The sequence below is a fragment of the Tyto alba genome, unplaced genomic scaffold (assembly GCF_018691265.1).
Source record: "Tyto alba isolate M040663 unplaced genomic scaffold, T.alba_DEE_v4.0 Super-Scaffold_12, whole genome shotgun sequence".
In the NCBI taxonomy this organism is placed as follows: domain Eukaryota; kingdom Metazoa; phylum Chordata; class Aves; order Strigiformes; family Tytonidae; genus Tyto; species Tyto alba.
This window is the reverse complement of record NW_024881274.1, coordinates 1858265-1884690: the sequence shown is the minus strand read 5'-3', so window position 1 is coordinate 1884690 and position 26426 is coordinate 1858265. Positions and strand designations below refer to the sequence as shown.

The window sequence follows — 26426 nt, the reverse complement described above, 5'->3', positions numbered from 1 at the left end:
CTGTATGAATGGATACTCTATTTTAGACATCTGTGTTTTGTGAAAAAACAGTAACTACTAACATTTCAATGTAACAGATATTCTATAGGCAACTTACAAATTGTATCCAACTTGCTCACCTCCTTTAATTTTTAAGTCATTAATCATACAGTCATAGAATGGTTTGGGTTGGAAGGGACCTTAAAGATCATCTAGTTCCAACCTCACCCCACCCCGGGCAGGGCCCCCTTCCCCCAGCCCAGGGGGCTCCCAGCCCCGTCCAACCTGGCCCTGAACCCTTCCAGGGAGGGGGCAGCCACAGCTGCTCTGGGCACCCTGGGCCAGCGCCTCACCCCCCGCACAGGGAACAATTTCTGCCTTGGATCTCTTCTAAATCTGCCCTCTTTAAAACCATCACCTCTCATCCTGTCCCTGCACCCCCTGATCCAGAGTCCCTCCCCACCTTCCCTGTCCCCCCTTTAAGCCCTGGGAGGCCGCTCGAAGGTCCCCCCGGAGCCTTCTCTTCTCCAGGCTGAACCCCCCCAACTCTCTCAGCCCGGCCCCCCAGGGGAGCTGCTCCAGCCCCCCCAGCATCTCCGTGGCCTCCTCTGGCCCCGCTCGAGCAGCTCCGGGTCCTTCTGCTGTTGGGGGCCCCCGAGCTGGCCCCAGCACTGCAGGGGGGTCTCCCCAGAGCAGAGCAGAGGGGGAGAATCCCCTCCCTGGCCCTGCTGCCCCCCCTGCTCTGGCTGCAGCCCAGGGCACGGGTGGGTTCTGGGCTGTGAGCACACGGTGCTGGCTCACAGGCAGTTTTCCCCCCACCAACCCCCCAGTCCCTCTCCTTGGGGCTGCTCTCCAGCCGCCCCTCGCCCAGCCTGGGTCTGTGCTGGGGATTGCCCCGACCCACGGGCAGGACCTTGCACTTGGCCTTGTTGAACTTCATGAGGTTTGCACAGACCCACCTGTCAAGCTTTAAGCCTCAAGGATTTCAGAGGAAAACATTCAGACTACCAACAGTGACTCCGTTATGTAAATAAATGTTATGTTATGTAAATATACAAGCTCCACATTTAAACCCATCAGACATACAGGTAAAGCAGACATTTTTCTAAAGCTGTGATAAATTCAGATTTACTTACAATTACTAATGCAGTAAGTGAATTGCAGTGGCCTAGTCACTTGGTATAAGGTATGAGTGCAGAAAACTAATAGTGAGAAATTGTGACGGAGAAAATTCTACCTTAGCTCACCTTGACACTTCACAAAAAAACACATTTGTACAGGAAAAACACTCTGCTTAGAGTCTTTATGTATTTGAACAATTTGGCTTGCACAAACAAGAGTCAGCCATTTAGCAGCATAATCTGCTGACAATTTCATTTTGCACAATTAAGAGATAATGTCAGTAGAACGGAACATCAATTGAGGAAAATGACCTGCAGCTGCTAACTCCCTGGCAGTAATGTCTTTTCAAAACAAGAGACACTGCTTTGCTACAGCGGATGCTCTTGCTAGGGTACAAGCACGTTACTCCACGCACAGACACTGCGGGGGTGGTCGGTGCACAGCTTAGGTGGATGACCAGCAAGGAGGTCAGAAGAGGACCTATAAAACCAACATTACAGATGCAGTCTGAACTAATCATTCACTCCATATTTGCAGATTAGATTTTACTGTTAACCTAATCCCAACTCTGCTCTTTTAGCAATATGGGAACACCGGATTTATTATTTCTCCAAATGCAAATGTCCCAACACATCTGTGTACGACATTTCCAAGCAACCCAGCCAAGTTCTGTAGGTTTAAGATAACTGTAGTAGTGTTACCTCAGGCTGAGAAAAACAAACAAGTAGTTGAATCCACACTCAAGGATGCTGAAGAGCTACGATGAGGTTTTTCCCCATCCCCCTTCATACCAGTGATAATCTGCTGCTTTGTCACTGGCAGCTAAACTCTGCTACCCTGAAGGCCAGATACCTCACTATAATTCTGAATTTAGCTTTGATAAGATTTACATTAAACATGAACAAATATAAAAAAAAAATTTCAAACACGACACGAAGGATCAAACAAACCCCCAGAGACACAGAAATTGTGTCATAAGCTGCTGTGAAATGCTAACCCCCTTATGGGGCTAGGATCCTGCAGCACACAGAAGATAAAAAACAAAATAGAAGAATGAGCAGAAGAGAGTGTGATAAGCAGTTTGGGTTTTAGCTTTTATTTTATGCACTGAAATTAAAAACACACGATGCACCAGTGCTGTAGATAATTGCACTGTAACTGTTTTAAAGACATTAAATATATGAAAAATTGTAAACCAAGGTCTTTTTCCATTTTATGAATATGAAAATAAAGCTAAATAGTAGACGCATTGCCCATGATTAAGAGAGCTTGAGATGAAATTCCCCAGTCCTTCTACTTACATTATAGAGGGGGATGGTCTTCATCACTTTGTACTGCTTCATAGGGTCCATCTTATAAAGGTGTCGATCAGTAATGAAGATTGCTCTGTCCTCCACCTTATTAAAGCGATTGACCTGTAAAGAAGAAATTTTTCAGTTCCACTCATCACTGCAAGAACATGCAAAATAAAACTTTGCAGCAGTAAACACGCAAAGCTCACGTAGCTCTTAAAGAGGTTTTCTTCACAGATCTTGAAAACAGTGACAAGGGAAGATGGACCCCATAATCCCATTTCACAAACAGAAATCCACAGCATCTTGGACAAGCAGCATCCCCAGAGTTTTCCAGCAGGGCTGGAAAAGCATGGTGCAGAATACCCGCCCCGCAGAGCTGAACAGGGTGCCACCAAGGTCTGTGACAGTCCAGATCCGAGGCATTTGAAAGCAGATGCTTTGGACCACCCTAACTTTGAACAGGTCCCATCTCCCTCTTCTGAAACACCCGGGCCTTGGACACAGGTAAGCAACTTGCCCACGAAGGAGCAAACCTGGACAACCACCCCTCCCCTGCCCGATAGTGGGTGTGTTAGCTGAGTACGGGCACGCTCCACCGGTTTTGCTGAATTTGTGCCAGTTCTGCAAGGAGGAAAAAGAGACTGAATGGGCCAGAAGGGGCCCGGGTGAGCCAAGCCTGTGTGCAGGGACTTAGGCAACCAGCTGGTGGGAGGAAAGCAAGGTTAATTCTTGGCAGGCAGAAGACCCAAGCTGGGGTGCCCTCAGGCTGCAAGGGGTATTGAACACAACCCTCTCCCTTCCTAAGCAAGAGGGGCAGAGCCAGAGCACAACCAGTCTCATCTACAGGCTCACTATCACTGAGGACAACGTCCTGTTGTCTCTTCCAGGAGGTCCTAACCCCATATTCTGTGTTAGTTCTGGGGCTCATCAGCCCCATCCATCCACTAACCTGACAAAAATGTGACCTTTTTGTGAATTTAGCAAGGGAAGGGCACAATGAGCACCAGAGCCACTGCAAGGGAAAGAGGGTGAGGCCCTGGGTAGTGATAAACAGGGGGAGCAAACAGGATGGTCCTGTTGAGCAGCAGCAAGCTATGAGCTCAGTTCAGCTGTGCCAGACCCGCACTGCGAGTATGGCAGATTTTTCTATAGAGGTGGACATTGCTCAACCTGTTTAATTTGACTTTTTGTTCTGTTAAGGACACAAGGCAAGGAGGTCTAAGAATCACCAGTGGTCTCAAGCTCCTCAAAGGAAATTCTTTAAACAGGATCTCGCTGCCCAGCTACGCTGCCTAGGGCTACTCTGGGAACACAAAGAGCAGAGCTACAGCATCCTGCAAACTTCCTGATCAAACAAGCACGCACCCAGAGGCATCTGTGCACCTCTGAGGTTAACTGACACTGAGTGAGATTTTTAGTTGATTTGGGTTTTGTTAAATGCTTGTGCCATTCTCAGCTTATTTTGAATCCGGACTCTGGTCTCCTGACTTCCACTCCACTCCTATAAGGTACTTACTACTAAGAAAATCATAGTGCACTTCAAGCAACTTTAATATTGGCTTCCGAAAAGAGGCAAAGGTGTTTTAATCTTCAAATGACTGTACCCTCTGACAAAGGTAGGGTACAGAGGAGATGAAGCTAGGCTTCCTGGAGAAGTACAGCAAAAGGACAAGAGGCAACGGACAGAAGGTGCAACAGCAGCAGAAAAGTTCAACTGGACATAAGGGAAAAAAATCCCCCCAGGAGGGTGGCAGTCCTGGGACAGGGCTCAGAGCTGTGTAACCTTCATCCTCGGGGCTTTTCAGAATTCGGCTGACTCAGAGCCCCTGCAACCTCATCTAACTCTGAAGTCAGCCCTGCTCAGAGCAGGAGGTTGGACCACAGACCTCCAGAGGTCCCTTCCCACCTAAATCATTCTGTGATTTCATCAGCCCATAAGATACCACGAAAAAAGACTTCACAGTATCTGAAATATTCTGGCAGTTTCTAGTAGTTCCGCAAACACAGCTGAGTGTCACCACTGGGAAAAATGAATATCTTAATATCTTAATGTTGCCACGGGGCTCTATGGTTGTAAATTTAAGACCAATTATAGATACACGCTATAATTCAGTGAAGAACCATTAGTTACCTGCTGAGGCAAACCACTATATTATCACCTGTAATCTCACTGGCGGTCAACAGCAGCAGAGATTATTTGTATATATATGTCCCAACCCTCACGGAATAATTTTAGGCATACTCAGGAAGTTGGTTCACGTTAATTTGAACTCAAAATACTACTCACCTGGGATACTGCTTGCATAACCAGGCACTCACTGTATGGGGAAAATAAGTTCAGTCTGGCAGTGTACTTGTGTCTTTTGTGTGGATCAACCCTAACATTTTAAAATTTATTTTTAAAAAAGCAATTATGCTTAACAGTTCTAATAAGGTAAAAATTAACTGTTGGAAGACAGCAATATGTGAACCCCTCAGCAAGTACCACTGAAAATAGCCAAGTGCACAGCCCCACGTCCCAGTATTTTGTTGCAGTTCATACACCCAGTTTCTGTGTAGTAAGAGCAATGGAAGAACAGATTAAGCACCAGATAATGATGCAAAGTAATGACATGGCCCAGCAGCAAGACACGTATAGTGGTCATATAATGACATAATTTCCCTTAATTCTAGGTATTCTGATGTTCTGGATTCATGTCTATTTTTGGCTACCAATCATGTTTCCAGCAACAGCATCCCTCCAGTACCAGACAAATTGTATCACCAAAACTGCTGCCAAATGCCACACAAGCACCTCTGGAAAATGACTGTAAAAATATGCAACTGTTTACTAAAAATGTACTCATTCAAAGGGTACAAGATACTAAATGTTGTACCTTCACAACAACATCTGATCTGGGGAAGATCCAGGAAGACTGAAGCTAACGAACCACATCCCACACCTTATGGAATTAGTGTGATTGTTTACAAAAACAGAAGTGGGAGGATCATGTTACAGCAGGAAACAAAATTATAATCTCTCCAGAGAAGCGTTTCATACCCTGGGATCACGACTTTTGTTTGTATCTTCTTTCTCAACACAGATCATTTCAATTCTCCCCATCCCACCGCAACTCATCACAAATATTCTTCTAGGCTGCTGGTAACAGGCTCCAGCAAGTGGGGTTTTCACAGAGGAAACACACATCTCACTAACATTGCAATTAATTTGTCCAGGAAATACTACACCAAAGGAGAACATTTGACGCCATCTAGCCTTTCAGATGCCCCAAGAGACCGACCGGATCACAAGGCAAAATGCAAAGTTTTGTCAAAAGTAAGTGAGAAAGTAGGACAGAAAGTAGAAATTATTTTTCACTAAGGCAAAACTGGAGTCATCGGTGTATCACAGTCACAGGGACATTTATTAATCAACTGAGAAGGGTAGACAAGGGTAAGACATGATGAGGCGGATGAACATAAATAGGATTTTCCTAGGTGAAGTCAGGAGACAACTGGAGAACTTAAATATTCTCAGTCAATAGGCAGCAGAGTGACAAAGTTCAGAGCAGATAAAGGCAAAAAATGCAAATTGGAGAGCTATATGACAGCTTTAAATTAACAGCACCAGCTCAGAAAAAGTAACTGAAGATGATTTTAGACAGCTCTGGATAGATCTTGGCACAAACATGTGAGGCAGCTGAAAACAAGCAAGGCATTAGCATGTGGTAAAGACTAGCATGGGAATGATGTCCTGGGTGCCACGGTCTTACTTGGGATAGTGTGTGAGGCACCAGAATGGTGACTATGAAGGAGACTCTAATGGGTCAGAGAAGGTAAAGAACATGATTGAGGGCCTGGAAAATCTCACAGGAAGAGATGATGAATAATTGGGATTATTTTAGGAAGCAGATGAATGGGAGAAAAAAAAAGAAAGGCTATGAAACACTGAATGGCCCAGAGAAAGTAGGTTAGGAGTGTCTGGTGCTACACACTGAGTTGTTTGAGCGGAGTAGCACAGGCTCCTCAAACTGTAATTTGGCTGCGCAGCTTACGGCACCCCACGCTCCATGGCTTGGGAGTTTCAGCAAAGGCTTCTCCACTCTGTTAGGCTGTGACCTGCCCCACACAGACCTCAGATCTGACGCTGCGTGCCAGGGTTCCCAAACACGTCTTTTTGATTTATTTGGAATTTTTTTGACGAGTCTGACAACAACCACCCGGTCGCTGCCACGATCCCTCTTGTTGCTCCCATCACCACGTCCTGCCCGTTGCCCGTGCCCACCGCCGGCACGCAGCCCAGGGTGCCAAAGGGGGCAGAGCCCACTCAGCTGGGCAACCAGAGCCGCCCCACGCAGCAGGACCTGCCGCTGGTGCCCAGACAGCAGCGCCGGGAAGCCGGCCCAGCGCTCGCAAGGCAAGAGAATATTGTAGCAGCTCCACAAGCATGCTTGAAACTCTGCTTCTTTCTTGTGGTTACCCACTGTTTTTAGTGTTCAGACTGAACAATAAATTCAGCTGAACAGCTAAAGAGATGTACCAAAGGGGAAGTCCATCAGCTTATCTCACCTAAGAAGCGAATTCTCACTGCTCTACAGCTCACGTCCTTTTTAGCTCTTTCCAAGCAAACGCTTTGCTTCAGGTGTCTCATGCATCTATGGCATATTTATGTAAATAATACATGCTGTGTTTTTAGAAGCAAACTGTCACATTGGGAAGCATGCACTGAAGAGATTCAGATAAATGCCAGCACCCTTGCAAACGCCACTATTCTTTTGATTTTGTAGGAGTAGAGACAGGCCTTATGTTCTCAGATACGACTTATACCCTCCTGGAGAACAGCCCTTCCTAGCATTGTGTTCTCTGCACCTTCTGGGCATTTTTTATTTATATCTTTGTTGATCCAAACGTGAATCCATCTTAATTTAGCTCCTTGACTACCTTATGGGGAAAAATGAAGGTCTAGCCTATAGCAGAAAAACTTTTAAATGAGCTTTCCAGGTCTCTGCCAGGGGCCTCTAGACATGGCAGAGCACTGGGCTTTGGAAGAGATGGTCCTCTCAAGGGAGCCTAGTGCCACAAATGACAAAAGAGGAAGTAGGAAGAAAAGTCTTATTCCTAAAAAAAAAGGAAAAAAAATTAAAAAAAAAAAAAAGAGAGAAACTGTTGTTTCCTAGGTGATACAACAAAATCTGGTGGTATGTATGAAACATGCATTTGGTTTCTCAAGGCAAAAAACTTGAAAATTTCCTTTGAAAAATTAAAAGAGCTTGATGCTCAGAAAAGATGTATTTATCCATAGGCAGAAATGACCTGCTTCTACCGATACCTACTGCGAGAAAGCAAGCACATGCACCTCCCATCAGTGAGACTTCAAAGCCTCTTCACAGACCTTCTATAAAAAGAGCCATAAAAGCTTCAGTCCAAACAGATTCACCCGTTATTATTCATCTCAAGCTGTTGAAATTAAGACCCCACGTACTCAAGCTAAAGAAAACTTTACCAGCAGTTATCAATACTTCAAGAGCAGTTCCCTGCCTGGTGAGAGTTGGTGTTACTTCACTAGAATAATGTCAATCACCAGCTAAAAAAAAATGTGTCTCAAACAATTTAATGGTTAGCAGATATTTTACTGGTCACAGGATGTGTTCTATGCATAAACATTTTAAACACGTGAACTCCAGGCTTAACTTGTGTCTATTCACGTTTTCCAGTACTTACCCTTTTAATTTCTTTTCTTTCCAAGGAAAGTAGTGTATTAGACTGCAATTATCTGCAAATTTTAAAGAGCAGACATCTAACATCACTGTTGACAGCCAAGAACTACTTCACACGTGCCGTGATGATTTGGTACCTGACTGCAAGCTGCAAACAAAGTATGATGCTCCAGAAATAAAACATTTCACCTCAATTCACTACAGTGCTCTCTCGTTACCAGCAACACCTTCCTGCCTGCCTAAGGCACCAGCAGTAACAGCACATTTTTTGCTCAAGAATCCTCAAATAAGCTGAATCATGAAAATACACCACAAATGAACTTGAGCAACCTTACTCCGTGGACTGATGCTTTGTTAAAGAGTATTTTTTAAAGGAAGGAATGAAATCACCTGATAATTAACAACATTTGAATTTCCATAACTCACTCTTCAGTCTCCTGCTAAAGCTTTGTGTGAATCAAATTTCAGCTGAGAAACAGAGAGCCAATTTGTAAATCCAGAACAAACCAGGTTCAGCATAAGAAATTTGATAAACTTCCCTGCAGTGAAAGTCTCTCCCTTTAAAATGCTCTGACCACAAGACAGCCTGCTCGTGCTAACACCATGTGCCACACTTATGCAAATAACATTTGGTATGAAGAAGGGAAGTTAAAGAAGGATAAGGCTAAAAGGAAAAAAATATTATTTTATCTAGGTTTTTTTTTTAAAAAAAGGGAAGAATGCAGCTATCTGAAGAAATGCCCCCTGCCCCACAGCACTGAAAGCTGATCCTCAGACTGTTGTTTTCTGGGTGAATGTTGTTTTCTGGGTGAAGACTGTTCTTGTACTCAAAGCACGGAGTCCCTTACAGGCTCCAAAAGAGTTTTTACTGTTGCTTACTCTGAAAATCTGATGTTCAGATTTAAGGCATAATAGATTACCTAAAGAAGTGCATTGTTTGGAAAGTGAAATGATAAATCTTGAAAAGTCAAATCTTTGTCTTGTTAGCTTTCAAAGTTCAGGATTGTTTGTCTTCTCTCCTTTGTTCACTTCAGGCTTGCCTGGACGTTTCTTGTCCATACAAGAGGGAAGACAAATGGTTCACTCCAAAAGATATTACATCCAAGCATGGATCTGAGAGGCGTCATTTGCTTTTGAGTTTAAACATGGACATGTACTGAAATTGCCAGGCTTACACACATCATTACAGATCCTACAAAGTTGTGGTCTTGTACTCAACAGCAACGCTGAAAACGATTTTATCCACTTGCTGGCGGAGAGGTGCTCCTATTTGCTCCTTTAAGACCATCATTTTCCTAAAGGAGATGCTGCATTTTCACTAAACCTTTTTCTGTCTTACACAGATCCTTACAGATGAAGGCCAGAAGAAGGATTAATGACCTCAAAGGCTCGGCTGGAGCCGGGTGGTGGCTGAGTAGCCGTTCCCCCGCGGCAGCCGGCCCCCCTGCCAGGGCTCCCCCCACATCTCGCGTTGGCGGCTGCAGGTCAGCTTGTCCCCCCTCAGCCCCGCTGCCTCCGCGCGCACGTGCCCTGCTGCCGTGCCGGCGGGCGTGCTGCCTCTACTGAACATTTCAAAAGCCACGCAAAGGTATCCCTAACTAAGTAGGTAAGTGGAGGATTAAGCCTGACCCCTGTGATAGAAGAAAGCGACCAGCACTTTAACCTTTAAAAAGATCAAAAAAGTTACAAGATAATTTAAAAACCATGAGACTGCAAGTCTATAACCTCGCAGTCTCTGCAGTATTTTCCGATTTCAGCTGAGCTACTTTTTTTAAGCACCAATGGTAAGCTAAAGCTTTCTTCACCTCTGAAAGCACTGAAAGTAACCTTTCAGGCTCAGGAAGAAATCCACTTTATGATGGGTAACGCCTATTCCATCTCAGACTGCTTTTATTATTGAAGTACTGGGACACCAGTGCAACAAATCCCAGCAGAAAATGGATTTTTCCATCAAGTAAACACAGTAACACGATGTATAGAAGTAAGTCCTGTTCATATGCTCAAGGGTTTTTTCATACACCATAAACAAAAAAGAACTGCTCAGACACTTGCCTAAAGGCAGGAGCTCTGTGCTTGCAATTACTGAACAGGGTAAGGTATGGATCTGTGCTTCAGAAATCTGCTTTCCCCTACACTTGCCCAGGAGATTGTCCTTCAGAGCTGAATCAGGAGCAAGCGAGAGAAAGATAAGGAGTTAAAAGCTGCATAACAGCGAGCAAAATTAAACTTCCATGCCAGGTATATTATACACACACGCCCTGAGTAATTCCCCTCACTGTCATTCCATTCCCATTCAAAACAATTCCTGTAATTACATCCTTAGGAACTGAGTATTGTACTTTTACAATTACTCCAGTTTAGCTAGATCCAGCAACAATTTGGAACTAGATCATTACATTAATTAGAAGAGGAATTATTTTGTTTCCAGCCTAAAATGAAAAAAAGCCAGAAGGAAATTCTCCTGTACCTCCCTGTCCCTAACAGAGGTTCCAGCCAAACTGCTGCAAGACTGGAAAGAGGAGGTTTGGATTCAGACTCACTCGATTCTCCTTTAATCCTAACAGTATAAACCACTATTCACTCAAACTGCTCATTTAACTAGCAAAGCATGTTCTTAAGGAGAACATGTTAAAAGCAACAGAATACTCCACTAAAGTATTTTTATTTAGAAAGCAGTAAGACATTTCTATTTTTATACACACGAATCACTGTTGAATCAATAACTCATTACCACTAGCAAAGAAGTTTTGCTATGAAGTGAGATTCTATGAATTTGGTTGTTACCGTTAAATATATTATTTGCAGAATCATAAACAATAATCATGCATATGCTCCACTTCTGGCAAGTGGGGACCAACTGCAATAGCACATTTTTAAAAATAAAAAGAATATCCAGGTTCTTAAAAACACTTGAACATCAGCAGCCCCATCCTGCCATTTAAATTGTTTTTGTCTGTTGGCTTTGTAAAATTCAAAATATCCTTTCCTGACAGATATCTAAAGCCAGCATCATTTAGATCATTATGAACTATCCATAAAAAATTATGCAAGCATATTTTTCTAATTAGTTTTTTAAACCTTCTAACCAATTTAACACAAAAACCATTCTGCTATGAAAAAAGTCATACCCAACCCAGCTACACAGAACCAAGTGAATTTATTTACGCCTCCAACATGAAGAGGCCACAGAAGTCACTCAAACCAAGCACCCTTTGGTGCAACAGGTTCAGAATTGTGTATCCGTTGAAAGAATCACTGATACCGTTCCTTGAAACGGGACAGCTCTGAACTGCCGCCTGTTAAAGCGCCTCCAGGATTACCTCCTTGCTCTTGGCTTCCCAACATTTCACCTTGACCTTCACAGTTTCCCCACCCAGACCGCGCGCAAGCCGGTTACCTTGCGGACGTGACAGGAGAAGAGAACGTTCATGTACTTGTCCTTCCGTTTCAGCTCATTGGCAACAGGGATGAAAGAGCCCGTGGTCTGGGGGTTATCTGGTTTCTGAAAGAGCAAAGACAGGCACGTAACTCTTCTTGATTACTGAAGAAAGTAATTGCATTACGTCACAGCGGGCCAGAGAGGACTGCAGCTTCGCCACCTCGCCCGAAGGCTTCCTCCAGCCTGCGCCGCACCAAGGAGCAGCAGAGCATCTGGAGCTTTATGTGCTCTCTGAAAAAAAAAAATCTTAACAAAACAAAATGCTTAAAGGAAGGACAGAGTAAAAGGTAGAAATGCAACTTGCCTAGAGAGAATTTCTTTGTTCCCTTTCATTTTATGCTATTTCTTATCATCCCATTATATCTAGAATTTTAGTTTTACAGCGACTTCTCTCCTAGCTTTGGCCATTTGAAGAGCCAGCTGATGACATTATCTTTTACTGCTCCTTGTGATGTTCAAGCTAGGCTTAGTATTCAGAAAAATCACTCCTGGTGCAGTAGAAGTCAAAGACTCTGAAACTATATAAACCCATTTACAGATGAAATTTCAAGGTACTTCTCTCTCCCAAGAAACCAACAGTCACTTTTTCAAATTTCCACCCTTTAAGCATCCTAAGCCCCTACTATTGCATTGATCAGTTCACTCGTACTCACCAGTGCGATGTAATTGCCCTCCCATGCTCTTTGTAGGCCAATATCAGCTCTGTGACCCTTCAGCACTTCCATGGCAGCAACCTTGGCCCTCAGCTGAGGTAGGACTTCTGGTGGGACGCTCCGGATGAGCTCACCTGCTCTCCACCTGATGCAAAACACCTGATTCAGTTCCACAGTCTGTACCACATATTGGGAGGACTAATTCTGCCAGACCAACACAACAAGGACACCCCTAGACTATAAACGTCAGGGGAAAAAGAAGTCCTTCCATTGCATTCATAAAGCTGGAAATATCAGCTACCCTTTTAAAATCACTTATCTCTGATTCCTAACAGATTTGGCTGGTATACAAAATGTCCCATACCCAGAAGTCAACTACTGGCACATCTGTTTGCAATAAAGTTTTTGTTAGACCATTTTTTGGCTCATTTACAATATCCTTTTATCTCCATCAATAGATGAATTTGGCCCTACAATTGAAACCTAACCAACTGTAACATCAAACAGGGCAGGGTAGCCCATCCATTACTCCATACCACACTCCAGCCTTCAGCAGCAACACCAGATCTCCAGGATTAATGCTATGAAAAGACTTTCAGCAACTAAAATTTTGTAGTAATGATAATTGAGCTTATTCTGAAAGCAGGACTCTCTACCCAGATGGGCTGTGGATGGCTTTCAAGAGACAGCTGGGATAAAAAACAAGGCTGACTTGATCTAGTGCTGGTGGTAATCCCCCTTCAAGCAGATGGCTGAACCGGAGATCTCTAGAGGCCCCATCCAGCCAACATTTCTCTTTTTCAGAGACTTTCAGAAGTCATCATTTGTCAAACTGGAATCACAGAATTGTTGGGGTTGGAAGGGACTTTAAAGATCATCTAGTTCCAACCTCACCCTGCCCCGGGCAGGGCCCCCTTCCCCCAGCCCAGGGGGCTCCCAGCCCCGTCCAACCTGGCCTTGAACCCTTCCAGGGAGGGGGCAGCCACAGCTGCTCTGGGCACCCTGGGCCAGCGCCTCACCACCCTCATTATAAAAAATTTCTTCCTTATGTCCAACCTAATCTACCCTCTTTCAGTTTAAAGCCATTGCCCCTCGTGTTGGGACTACTGGCCTTGGTAAAAAGTCCCCTTTAAATACTGAAAGGGTCGCAATAAGATCTCCCCAGAGCCTTCTCTTCTCCAGGCTGAACCCCCCCAACTCTCTCAGCCCGGCCCCCCAGGGGAGCTGCTCCAGCCCCCCCAGCATCTCCGTGGCCTCCTCTGGCCCCGCTCGAGCAGCTTCGTGTCCTTCTGCTGTTGGGGGCCCCCGAGCTGGACCCAGCACTGCAGGGGGGTCTCCCCAGAGCGGAGCAGAGGGGGACAATCCCCTCCCTGGCCCTGCTGCCCCCCCTGCTCTGGCTGCAGCCCAGGGCACGGGTGGCTAGGTAGTTAACTACTTTGCCTACAACTTAGCAGAGAAGAAAGTCACTAACTTTTAGATATTAGGAGGTTGTAATAAATGTATAAAATACATCTTCTGCATATATAATATGGGTGAATAGTGGAACATTGCTTGTTCTACTGCAGAAAAATACTGGCTTACTATAAGAAGACTTGAGAAAGTTGAGAAGATTCCTTTTTTCTTTCCCCTCACCCAACAGCTGCTGCTCTTTTCCTATAAAATCAACCAGAAAGGCCAGAAGGGAGCCAAGGAAGGAAATAAAATGTCCATCCTGAATAAATCTTTGAAACAGAATAATTATTTGCCCTGCCAAGGGTACCAAAAGCCACTGACATGTTTGTCTACAATGTCCAGTTAATGTTCTTCAGTCATTTTTTCAACTTTTATGGAACATGCAGTAGCTGTTCATTCCTACTAGGTTACACTGAAAAGACAAGAGGTTTTTCTTTGTACCTATGGTAAATGTTCTGGAGTGACTCTTCAAATCGACGCAGCACTTTTGGTGGAGTGGGCCACTGCACGTGTTTGCCATAATCCTTCATTAGCCTCACATTGTGAAAGCGCCGGGCAACCTCGTGGATGTAGGCCTTCACTTTGTAGCGGCGGTAATACTTGATTATCGTGAGGGCGGCCTTTGTCCTCTTATAGCGAAGGCGAGCCAAAGTGCCTCTCCAAACCTAAGAGTCAGTGGAGAAATAGCTTTAGCAATAAAAAGCAGGATTTTTTTTTTTTAATTTCTGTATTCCTCCTATACTGCTGAAAGGAAGTGACTTCCCTGTGCCAATCAAATCTAATTAAAACATCACTGAAAAACCACCGTGTTTACCAGTGTATTGAGAAACAATTTTAACTCAGATTAAAAAAAAGGATTTCTTTGCAAATAGTTTGGGGAATATCTATTCTGATGCTCCGGTGCACCGAAAAGCAAGCAAATATGCAAAACAAATGAGATCCTCCCAAGTTGCTGGATGGGAAGCCAGCTCCACCAGCATCGCCGTGAGTCTTTATTTGTGCCTGGAGAGCACCAGAGGCAGAAAACGCGCCGTGTTCTGGGCTGCTCCTTCTGACAGCCCGTGCGAAGAGGCACTCGGGGGGCTGGTGCAGAAGGGCTGCTTGCAGTGCTGGCGTGTCGGCGCACCCCCACCAGCTCCTGACGAAGAGCCCGCGCCCCACGAAGCACGGCAGCGCCCAGCCAGGCTGGGCCGGGCCCGCTGCTCCTCTCCTGTAACCGGAGAGATGCACGTTCACCTGAGCACTCTCAAGCTGGCATGCACATCCCTGAGGGACTCGTCAACAGCTGTGCTTTCCCTCTAATATAATCCACCAAGATGAAGACTGTATTTTTGTTTCATTGTGGAATTAAACGGGAAGGATAACGAGCCTCCTGAATACCAAGAGTGCTTCACTGCTCGCTACGGGCCCTGCTGGAGAGTTTATTTCCCTCTCGAGAAACATCCCATAGCACCACTGATGCATATCAAGCCTTCTATTTACAGAAGAATTAATTAATTACCCGAGGCAATTTCCAACATGATATTCACTTTATGAAGCTGATGTCAAAGGTTCTCTTGACAGCTTTACTGATAATCCTGATACGTGACTGAAAAAAACTATATGTAGCAAGCAGTATAACAGATGTGAGGGGCTGCTCTTCTCTACACACTCAAAATTCAATGAGGAAATAGAGATTTTGTGTCCCAAATCCCTCAAAAGCAGAGAACTCTCTTCTCTCAGCCTCTGTCAGAGCAGCCCCTCCTCATTCTGCCTCGGCCTCACCACCCTTCCATGGGATATCTCCCGTTCATGACAGACATGATCCACGTAGCTCTGGCAGAAACCGGGGAGTTGCTTGAGCACCCACCACTTCACTGGTGCGTTTGATGCTCTGTGAAACACATTTGTGCTCTAGCACGCCAGGACAGAGTCAAGACCCTACACAATGCTGCCCAAACACCCGAGGGAAGTCTGAGCAAATCCACCCCTCAACTTGCATTTTATCATGTCCAAATGACTGTAAGCCTACAACCTCCAACATTTTATTCCAAGATAGAAACCAGTCTTCAAAACACTATGAAATCACCCTCAACCCTCTGTCATTCTGTGGCTCGTTTAGCATGATGAAGGCCAAACTGCAGCTTCTAAGCCCCATACGGCTGAGAAGCAGATGGAGCCCAGCTCACTCCTATACTGCACGTTGCATATTGTTGGTAGGAAGAGGAGGAAGGAAATGATCCTGGACAGAAAGTGCAGGAAAACGTACTAAAGCGAACAAGCGGGGCAACAACTCAACACATGCAAGGTGACCAAAGGCAACGTGCTTCTTATCAGACCCCAGTCCCTGCCAGGAGCCGCTCTCCGAAGGAGGGTGTGGGAATAGAGCCCGTTTCAGTGGTCAAAGGGAGGAGCTGGGGACGTGAGGCAGGACACGGGACGGCGAAGGGAAAGGCAAGAGCAGGAAGCCCAAACAGCAGCTCCTGTAACCACGGCAGAGAATCGGCACTGCTGCACTGACCAGACCCACAAAGCCGGCAGGAACACAAAGCACGAGTTAAACGCTGAACAGTGGACTGGTACTGAAAATCTCAACGCAGCGTGCATATAAAAGAATATATAACTCTTTCCTTATTTATTCTTCAAAATCATTAGACAGATTGAGGGACAGCAGCACCCTCTGCACCACATATGCTGTTCTTAGCAGTCACTTTTAGTGCACTCAGTTATAATTGTAGTTTTAGTTCTGTATAACCTGCATATCTCAAAGAGATACAAGAATGTTGCCATATAAAGGGCATCAGAACTCCTAAGAAGCTCAGGGCTTCCTGAAGCCACAAGCTAAAACCAACTTGCACAGGGCCTGGATTTTACCCAGTGTATAAAGCTGATTTAAACCTAGCATTTCCATGTCTGAGGCCATATCAGATTCAGAAATTGTATGAATTTGGCAGAATTGGCAACTAGAATAAAATAATTGAGCATCTAAAGAGCGCTGAAGTAATTTGTGCTCTTTTTTGAAGAAAAGTGAAAAAGACTTGGATTGCTTGAGACATTTAACATCAACCGATGCATCACAAAACGTACCTTCAAGGAATGTATGGACAGTGAACAAGGTAAACTGGGTAAAAACCCACTACCAACTTTTCAGTTTTTAATTTAATAGGAATAGAAATGAGGAACAAAAGGTGTCAGGTTGCAGCTAAACAGCCTTCTGAACATTATAAAAGATCTCAAGAAAAGAACATGCACGGTAAATCTGTATAAGCTGCTAAAGACTTTGTAGAGCTTCACTTCTGTCAGTTTTCCCCCAAAACAATTAGAATTGTTTTTAGATAGAGAACAAGGTTTTGATTTTGCTTCCTTGTGCTTGAAGTGGGCATGCTCTTGAGGAAAGTCTCTTGCTGTGGTTATTTTTTACACCAGTCAGACATGGGTGGAACAAAGGCGCTGTAACAGATTGCCCCGATGTTGTATCAGCTGCATCGCTGCAGAAATTGGCTTCACAGCAAGAAGTGTCACAATTGCTACAAACACTAGCCTTCCAAATCCAATTATCCAGCCGAGGCATGCCCCTTGGCTACAGGCAAGCAGTAAACTATTAATGAAAAGCATGTCCTCAAATCAAGTTGTCATAACTGGATAACCTCACTTCTAGTAAGGACCTTTCTCATCACCATAATGGCAGCGCCTCCCAAAAGTAAGGAGAAAGCCAAAGATAAGAATAAAGTTCTCCCCGGGAATGGGCTACAAATATTCTTTTAAATCAATTGTTTTTCTGGCTTAGTGTTCTTTTCAACCACAGGGCTTATTTCTGCTCAAAGCAATCCATCAGTAATGATGCATTGCCAAGACAAGCTGACTGCCCGATGGTCTAGCAGACTCTTCCAGAAACATGGACAACCTACAAACAAGAGGAGGCTGTCAAAGCAACAAATTCCCCGCTCAGCAGCCACTTTGTGTGGTTGGGAGCAATGGGTCTGAACCACACCCAAGACAAAGGAGGCTGCTGGAGTGCTTCCTACCGACACCCGTTGGGTGAGCACTACCTCTTCTCAACATACCTTTTCAATTCTTCCCCCCCACTTCCAGTTCATAACTCAAGAATGTTAAGCACTGTAAAATGAAATTTAGAAATCAAATTTCCAGAGCTAAGTTTATCATGGCACTTAACAGATTCTCATGTTGCAAAAGCTACTTTAGTGTTATACACTGGGGGTGGAGCCATAGCCCCCAGGAGATCTGCATGCCAAAAACCCAACTGAAAGAAGATCTGTGCATCCAGGATTCTACTTCCTTCTTTTGGCCTTCTGTAGCCAAGATAATGTCCAAGTCATTTTTATACATAGTTCAGAAAGAATCCAACAGCTCACATGCATCACCTTTCTGAAACTTGACAACCAGTGAGCAGCTTTCAGCTTGAGCTCAAATCAAAGCTACGCACCAGCAAGCTGGTAGTTTCAGCACCTGCATTTAACAAATCTTGCAAGGACAGAGTAAAGAAGCCTGAGAATCGCAGTGCCCTCTATCATTCTTCCCACAGGCAAGAATAAAACGATACTTCCTTTGCCACCCTTCTGTGGCCTTCACTTCTGGTTAACCTGGTTCCCATAAAAATGAGACTAAGGATAACCCTAACCCCGACTGACCTCCCGAGATTGCCCTGATACCATCTGAATCTCTAACCAGCTTCAAGCAAATCTGACAGAGGAACAGAAGACTCAAAGAGGCAAGTCCATATATCTTTCAGGAAAAATCAACAGCAGGGTAGAGCAAGTCTCAAATTAGAATGACATTGCTGGAAACGCTTCAGAATGAGCTCAAGAGCCATCTGCCTTCTTTGATCTCCAAATCCCAACCAGAACAGGCGAAGCTCCGAGCCAGGCACAGCCACATGAGACCGCGTGCCAAGCCAAACAGGTAGACGAAACTAGAAGGATCTGGCAGTGCTAGTATTCCAGGGGGATGAGAAGGTAGAGATGTGTGCAGGACACAAGGGAAGGAGTGGAGGACATGTAGAAGATTGGAGAGTATTGGCAGTGAAGCGGTTACAAGAAGAAAATTGATTGTTGTGATTGTGGGGTGTCAGCAGCGTAGGACAAACCCATAGGAAGCCAGGCTCACAGAAAAGCTTGTTTGATGACCATTTCCAAAGTGACAGACTGAAGAGCAGAGTCCAAAGCAATCAATTTTGTCATCAATTAGCGCAGTGCCTAGTGACCAAGCAAGAGCAAGAGGCATTGTGCAGGACACGCTATGGAACAGATTGTCCTCTACAAGAAGAGCTGCCCAAGGAGACAAGGCAGGGCAGGGTATAGGGAGGGGAATAACCAGCAACACGTGTTGGCTCCACAGTGTGCAGGGAAGGGGACCGTGAGCAAATTAAGGACTCAAGAGCAGAGACTTGTAACTATGGTTAAGTTTAAAATGGAAAGAAAAGGAGTTTTTAAGCTTTAAAAAAAATTAAAACCAACCAACCAAACAAACATTACCCCCCATTTAGTCCCCACCCACGGTCTCTCCTCATCTCTTTCAATATCTCTGTCTTATCCTCTATGCTTTGTTCTCCTAAAGGTCAGGTGAAGAAAAATTAACAGGGCATGTGAAATTATGACCGAAGGGCTAGGAAGATGGACAGAGAGAAAGGAAAAGATTGGAAAACAAAGTCTGAACAACACAAGAAATTTGGTCAAAACTCCTGAACATTACAAAGAGTATTTATTTTTATGGCTCTTTCCAGTGGAAAAAGTTCCTCGCCCTTTGCTTTACCACAGTCCTTTTTACTCCTTCAGTTATGGTCAGCGAGGTGGAAGTGACCATTGGGACCATGAAAAGCTCCAGGCCGAGAGGGATCCTCCTGCACAGCTCCGGGTGCTCAGCAGTGCCATGGGTGGTCCCCCTCCTCCCACAGCAGCAGCTGCTTTGGCAGCTTCTGAAACTGGGACTTGCACAAAAAGAAATAGAGCATTCACTCAAATCAAGAGTCATATCTTATGGGAAGTACTGAAATATTTTCTGAAGTATGTTTAATTCACAGGCTTTTTTATTAAAATTTAATAAATTAAAATCCAAATGAATGGAAAAGGAGATCTTGACACGCCTTTAGAATCAGCTTAAAAACCTCAGTGAGCTTCTAGCAAAGTTTCTAAGATTAAAGGAACTTAACACACATCAAGCCCATCACCTTAGCAGAAGATAAAACCTATATGCCAATCTATGAATTATAGGCTCATTTGCAGATTGCAGTCTGCTTCCAAATTCAGAATATCCCATTAAAAAAAAAGAAAAAAGAAAGAAAGGAAAACAATCAAATGGGCCCTGCAAAGCACAGGGAAAACCAGCAGACTAAACAGGGTGGGCCCAGAACACCAAGATCGCCTTGCCTGTAGTTCTTCCATGGAAAAATGGATAATCTAGATTTGACCTAGATGCTGCAATCTCTGCAAATGTACAAGAAAACCCACACAGCATGCAATCTAAACACATGAGCAAGCAAACAAATGCCCAGAATTCAGCAAACAAACTGAGCTCATCTAAATTAAACACCACTGTTATATTTTTGAGCAGTTCTGCAACTAACTAAACCTTGGAAAACTATTTCATGCTTGCTGTAACACAGCACACCTCCTCCCACTAGGCCTCCTTCGCACTAGCCTGAACTGTTTCGTGATCAATATTTCATGCTGCCCTAGCACAAGCTGCCCTCCAGGCATCCAAACTGAAAAGAATAAAACAAAACCTAGCTAGAAATTCACACAGGCATGAACCTTCCTGCACAGCTTTAAAGGATCTCAAACAGGAAAGGTTATTAAATATTTAAGTCAATAGTGCAGCACAGAAGCTGCATGCAGTTCTGCCACAGGGCCCTCTGAGGCACTGCAGTTTGAATAAATGCTCCAATCTGAAGCAAGCTTTAATTATACTATTCCTGATTGCTTTTGAAAGGGGTCATCTCCTTCCAGAGCACAGATACGATGGAGTGGCTGATATTCACAAGCAGCACCCGCTGGGTACTTGCACATACCAGTTTGTGATGTGTGTTTTCCCAAGTCAAGTAAATTCAGATCTCATAGAAGGTTTGAGGCAAACGGTTTTAAATCAAAGCTTCCCCATTCTAATAGATCACAATACAGAGCATATAAACAGCAAGTGGGAAGAGCTGCTTAATTTACTAAATGCTATTTTATCTTTTCACATGAGTCAGCTGAACAACGTTCATTCTATCACTTTGCTTAATAGAAACAATATTCCACAAGCTAAGAAAAAGAGAAAGGTCCCACTCAGAGATTAATTAGATTGTACTAACAAGGCTGTGTCCAAGAATAAACATAGCAATTATCAAAGGAACAGTGGCTATAAGGAAGTTGCCCACCTGGGAGTCCCGCACGTACCCGGCGTGCTGGATGCAGAGCTGGCCGGGGTTCCTCCTCCAGCTTGTTCTGCTGCTCTGCCACGGCTGCAGCACATGTCACGCTGCTGCCTCCATCTCCCCCCCAGGCCAGGGCCCAGCCGCCGCTGCTGCAGTTCAGCCTCAAAACCTCAAGGAAGCTCTTTGCCACCCGACTCATAAGGAGCTGCTACGTCCAGCTGGTGCTCCTAGCAGTGCCCTGCTGGACTGACGAAGGGCAACCCGTTACTACTCTACAGAATTTCCTGCCTCTGGCAATGAGCAGGGAAGGAAAGTGTTGGGAGAAAGGAGGTAACTTCATACGAACAGATGAAGAGAACTACCAAAGCTCCTGTATTAGGGAAGTAGAGAAGTTTGCAATCACCAGAAAAAGAAGGTGGCAGGAACCTTCTCTCATCCCATGGAAATGCAAGGTAGAGTTTTTCTTGCTGAAGATATCAAAATACAGGTCATTCACGATCTTCATTGTTTATTGCTGGTAAAGACTGCAAGGACAACCAGGAGCACACAACAACCTCCAATCATGGAGAAGTTAAATATGCTAGAACGCTTGTCTGTGGGAAGAGAGGACTGAGAGGGAATGTGAGAGACGTTCAGAGAGTCCTGGGTGAAGTCCTGCCTTATCGGTACAGGAATGATGGGGTATCAAGAGAAGCTGGCAGATGCAAAGACCCAAACAAAGCAAGATCTCTCCATGCAGCAGATAGCTGAGCTTGCCAAAGAAGGCTACAAAACCCAAAAGCTGGTGGCACATGTTTGAGGACAAGTTCAGGGAAGAGAAATCCAGCAGGCTTTATTGAACGAAAAATCCATGTCCAGCTTATGCCACGCCAAGCCCAAATGTCTGAAAGGGCTGGGGAAGGTATTCAGGAGAGGTATGATGCACTTGCCCTGCTGCTGTCCTCCTGAGACGCTGGTTCACAGGCACTCTTGGAGGCATGACTGTGGTCCCCATGGACCTTCAGTCTGATGCAGCAGCAGCTGCTACAGTTTAAACCCTACATCTACGTAGTGAAGTATCTGAGGATTAAGCTCCATCTATGCTTCTGAAGTTGTGACAGCACTGTTCTGTTTAACAAGCCTTTCTAGAACAAAGCAGATACAGGGAAAATAGAGCCATGCAAAGAGCTAGAAAATGTTACCAACCTTTGTCTAAAGGACACGAACACAACTAAAACATGCATTTCTGCTAGGGAAGACAGTTTTAATCATGGTGGAAAAAAAAAAAATAATCCAGAAGTATTTCCGCAAACACAGATGAATCACTATACACTTATTTTTGCCCCAAAGCCCCATAAGCAATGCAAACAGCTTGCTACCCATCCCCATGAAAGAGTGGCAAATCCCCTCTCAAAGGATCTGTGATTTATACTGCAGTGTCCTGTCCTGCTGGGAAAGAAGACACACACAGAAATTGCCTGTGCACCTCTACCTTATCAATGGCACAGTTCACGTGATCCTCCAGGTTAAGGTTGCTGAATGGTATTTGTGCTTGCTTGTACTTTTAATTTACACCACACTGGCAGTATTTTTACAGTTTGAACAAGGCTGAAACACATCTTGAGGTGCATCAGATCAGTATCTTTTCAAAAACTAAAAGCTCAGGCACAACAAAAAAATATTCCCTTCCATGAAAACAAGGAAGCATCAGTAGCAATGGTTGTAGAATCTCACCTTCCCAATTTGCCTGTGATACACATCATGAATGAGCATGGAAAAAAAAAAGAAAAAAAACCAAAACCAAAACAAACCAAAGCCAAAACTGTAGAAGGACAGAGTTAGAACCTGAAATACTCAACGTGCAAGATCAGAACTGCAAAAAGTCTCCTTAACTAACAAGGGGCTGCAGAGGTATTTGCTGAAAGAAGCCCATTCAAGAGGGGAAAAAAAGCCACATTTGAGACGGGGATTTCCAGAGGGACACAAGGACTCAGCAATCCTCAACTCCTCTGATCCATTAGGGAAATCAGTTTAGATTCTTTCTGAAGTCCTTCTGACATGTTTTAGAAACTGAAATCAAGTAAAGCAAAACCTGAACAAGCAGGACAGGGTGGGATCACAGCGGGCAGCATTAACACCTCATGGCTGGCTCTGCAGCTGGTTTTGCAGTCCTCATTTCTGAGAATTTACAAGCAGCACTGCAAAAAGCACCACGATGAAGCGTTTACGGAATCGGGCAGTTTCCTGCTCTGCCGCGGCTGCCGGGCGCTTTGCTTGCGACTGGGCCTCGTGAGGTTGTTCACGTACTCACCAAAGCACGAACATACTGGCTGTGATGCTGGCAACAGGCTTGGGCAAGAGTTTGGGTGGGGGTTTTTTGTTATTGTTTTCCCCCACACGCACGGAGTTAACAAACCATGTTAGAAGGTGACTGTAACAGCCACGAAGCCCAAGGTCTCAAAGCTGGGACACGAGACTCCTGGAAGAGGCGGTGTCCCACTATCTATATATTGCTGGACCCTATTTTTAAACAGTGATATCCTCTCTCCTCCCTTGCTCAAGAATGAATGGGTACTTACATTTATTTAGATTAGAGCATGTTTTCACAGCATTTCCTGAAGGAGGAAAAAGGTAATAAGCAAGTATCCAGGTGCCCCAGTGCTCCTGCTATTGATAGGGTAGGATCCAACCCTTTTGCTTTCCACCTCGGGCATGTCCCTGCCTCTCCTTTTTATCAGCACGAATGTTCATCTGAAGGAAGATGAGGTGGTTGTGGAGCTAAACTACCAGAAAAGAGCCACCTTTTTTTTTTTTTTTTTTTTTTTTTTTTTTTGGTAGGAGATGGGGGTTTTTGTTGTTTTGCTGTTTTTGGCGGGGTGGGGGCGGTGGGTTTTTCTGAGTTTGAGACGCCTCAGTGGCTTCACTGGAAGCAGAGCAGCGATGTGACTAGCGCAAGGGAGGCAAGCAGCATGGGAGCAGCCATCGGATCTGTCCAGTGCGAGATCAGCCTGGCCACATCAGCAAGTGGCACTGTCAACACAGGGGATACACCCAGTTCTACATTTTACTTGGTCCTTCACAGCACCCACGTGCTGCTCCTTTGGAAGGAGCTACAGCATCTCCTTTCACAGCTTCTCCCTGCCAAAGCCTCTCAAGATCAAAGCCTCAGTTCATGGTACAAATCCACCTGTAATTATATACCTACGTCCACTTATATTCAAAACTTCACTAACACATTCCCTCAAGATGGTAAATGCCTCGAGTCTGGATGGCAAACGCATTGCATTACCTTTTATTTGGGTCGCTGAACCGAAGCCCTCATCAGATTACTGCTGCCCATCCATAATCTGACATGAAAACGCCTTCTTTGTCAGAGTGAAAGCTTCCCTTTGTGGTTAATGCTTCCCGGCGCACTGTGCTTCAAGGACTCATGGGGATGGAGAATAAAGGGAAGGTGAAACATTAAATTATGACAAGTCAGCCACGGTTCTCTTTTTCTGCTGTTCCCCAGCGGGGCCGGGGGACCGTTGCCATGGTGATTGCAGCTGCGGGGCTGCCAGCGAGCACCAGCTCTCCCGAGAGCAGCCGCTGCAAACCCCAGCGCCGGCGGCCAGCGGCGCGCTGCCGGGCACGGGCACGGGCACGGGCACGGAGAGGCCGCGCGGCCGTGCCACGAGCAGGCGTGGGGCTACCCACGGCACGGACCGGGCCAGCGCCTGGACCTCCTGGCCCAGGGGGCTTCGGCGCACAGGGATTTCTGTCCGAGGAGGTGCTGGGCCGCGATGCAAGGACCGTTCTTGCTTCCTCTGCATTAGGCAGTAAAGATTTAGTGAAGCGATTTCCATATGCAGCTGTACTGGTCTGAAAAAATTACACTGAAATAGTGCACTAAATTATATTGACAAGATAAATCATCTTTGCATGCTGCACGTGCTGGCTGGCTGGGCTTTTTTCCTTGAACAAAGCACTATTCTGCAAAGCTAATGAATATGTGGGAACGTTTCCAAGGGCAGAAAAAGCAACGGAGTTTTGTGGCAGCTTTTTTTACTGTATATTTTGTTTTTATTATTAACATTAGAGCTGCTCCATTTGCATTCATGAAGACAATCATATAGATGGCAAGACCACAGGTATAGTAAATAAACTCAAATGCACTACATAAAAAGCAGTGATGTTCCCAGCTGGTGCTTCTAAAATGACCATTCGAGTTGACTCCAACAGTGATGCCTCCACTGCCATATGGGTTTTCTAATACCGGACACAGCGCTCACTTGCTAAATTCTCCCAAAGCCAGTAAATTGCCACGGTTAAATCACATCACATCACATCTGCTTACTGACTTAGTTTGGTCTGAAGCAAAATTACAGCCTGGGATCTCACTAACATTTTATCACAGAAGAAAAAGGAGTGTTGAAGATAAATCTAAAAGAGGAGACATCCAGGAGATGTGGAACAAAGGAACGCAAAATTATCTACTTAAACTGGAAGTTGGTTTTAATTCAGTTTAACCAAACTCATAAGCAGCAAATTCTTATCCTCATTAAACAAAGGAACCAGCATTATTTTAAGGGTTAAGGGTTACTCACACAATGAGGCTCTTAAGATAATTACTGACTCTCTTTTTGAAAGTCTGGTGATTTGTAAGAGAGCAATAAACCACATAATATATATCATTAGAAATGAAGACGTACATTTAAAACTGCCAAGAAACAGAACTGCTAAATGCAGATTCTTCTGTCATTTAAAATCATTCCTGTGCAAAGAAAAACATATTGGACCCCAGCCTGTGATCGGCTGCTTTTATGGTTACACCTTACATTTCCCCTCAGTTTTTATCACACAAATGACTATTGTCACAACACATTTTATCTCCAGTTCTCTTCCTAAATTAAAATTTGAGGAACTCCAATGCAACAGAAGGCTCAATTATTTTTTAAAAAATCATGTTAATCTTTCTCTTTCCTTTTAGATGTAATCACAGTTTGCCTTACTCAGCCTTTGATGCTTATAGGCAAAACTACAGTAAGGAAAAAGGAGCAAGAATTAAATTTTCGCTCAAGTTTTTAACGAACAATTGAAAACAAGTTGAGAATAGAAAATAAATCGCAGGCAAAATTGCCTTGATGTTTCTAGAGCATAGAGAAGGCCTCTTCAGATCCTTACTCTGATTTTATTTTTTATTGTTTTGATTGTTCCTTTTTCAGCACTGCCGGTCTCCAACTGCCCCATCTACTGGCAGCAGAGCACGCCTGCTGCATGAACACAGGAGTGACCTGATACAGAGCTGAGAGTAAGATCTAACGGTAAGCCAAGAGAAATACAGAAAATGGAAGAAAAAAATCAAGCATTTTCCAGATATATTTAACACTGTACAAGGTATCTAATTACACACCTATAGACATCAACCCAACACCTGCTCTTTTGTTGATGAGCTGTTTAGTAAGCATTTAATGATTCGTTAGT

The 26426-nt window shown here is 44.6% G+C and overlaps 1 protein-coding gene across 1 annotated transcript in view; it reads right to left on the bottom strand.

The window, feature by feature from the left end:
- MYO1D (myosin ID) overlaps positions 1-26426 on the bottom strand; it is a 164343-nt gene that overhangs the window by 64924 nt on the left and 72993 nt on the right. Inside the window, exons 17-20 of the mRNA XM_042787118.1 lie at positions 14078-14301; positions 12185-12329; positions 11490-11594; positions 2403-2516 (exon numbers count right to left, since the gene is read on the bottom strand). Coding sequence (XP_042643052.1) covers positions 2403-2516; positions 11490-11594; positions 12185-12329; positions 14078-14301 — 588 coding nt within the window. The remainder of the gene's footprint in view (positions 1-2402; positions 2517-11489; positions 11595-12184; positions 12330-14077; positions 14302-26426) is intronic.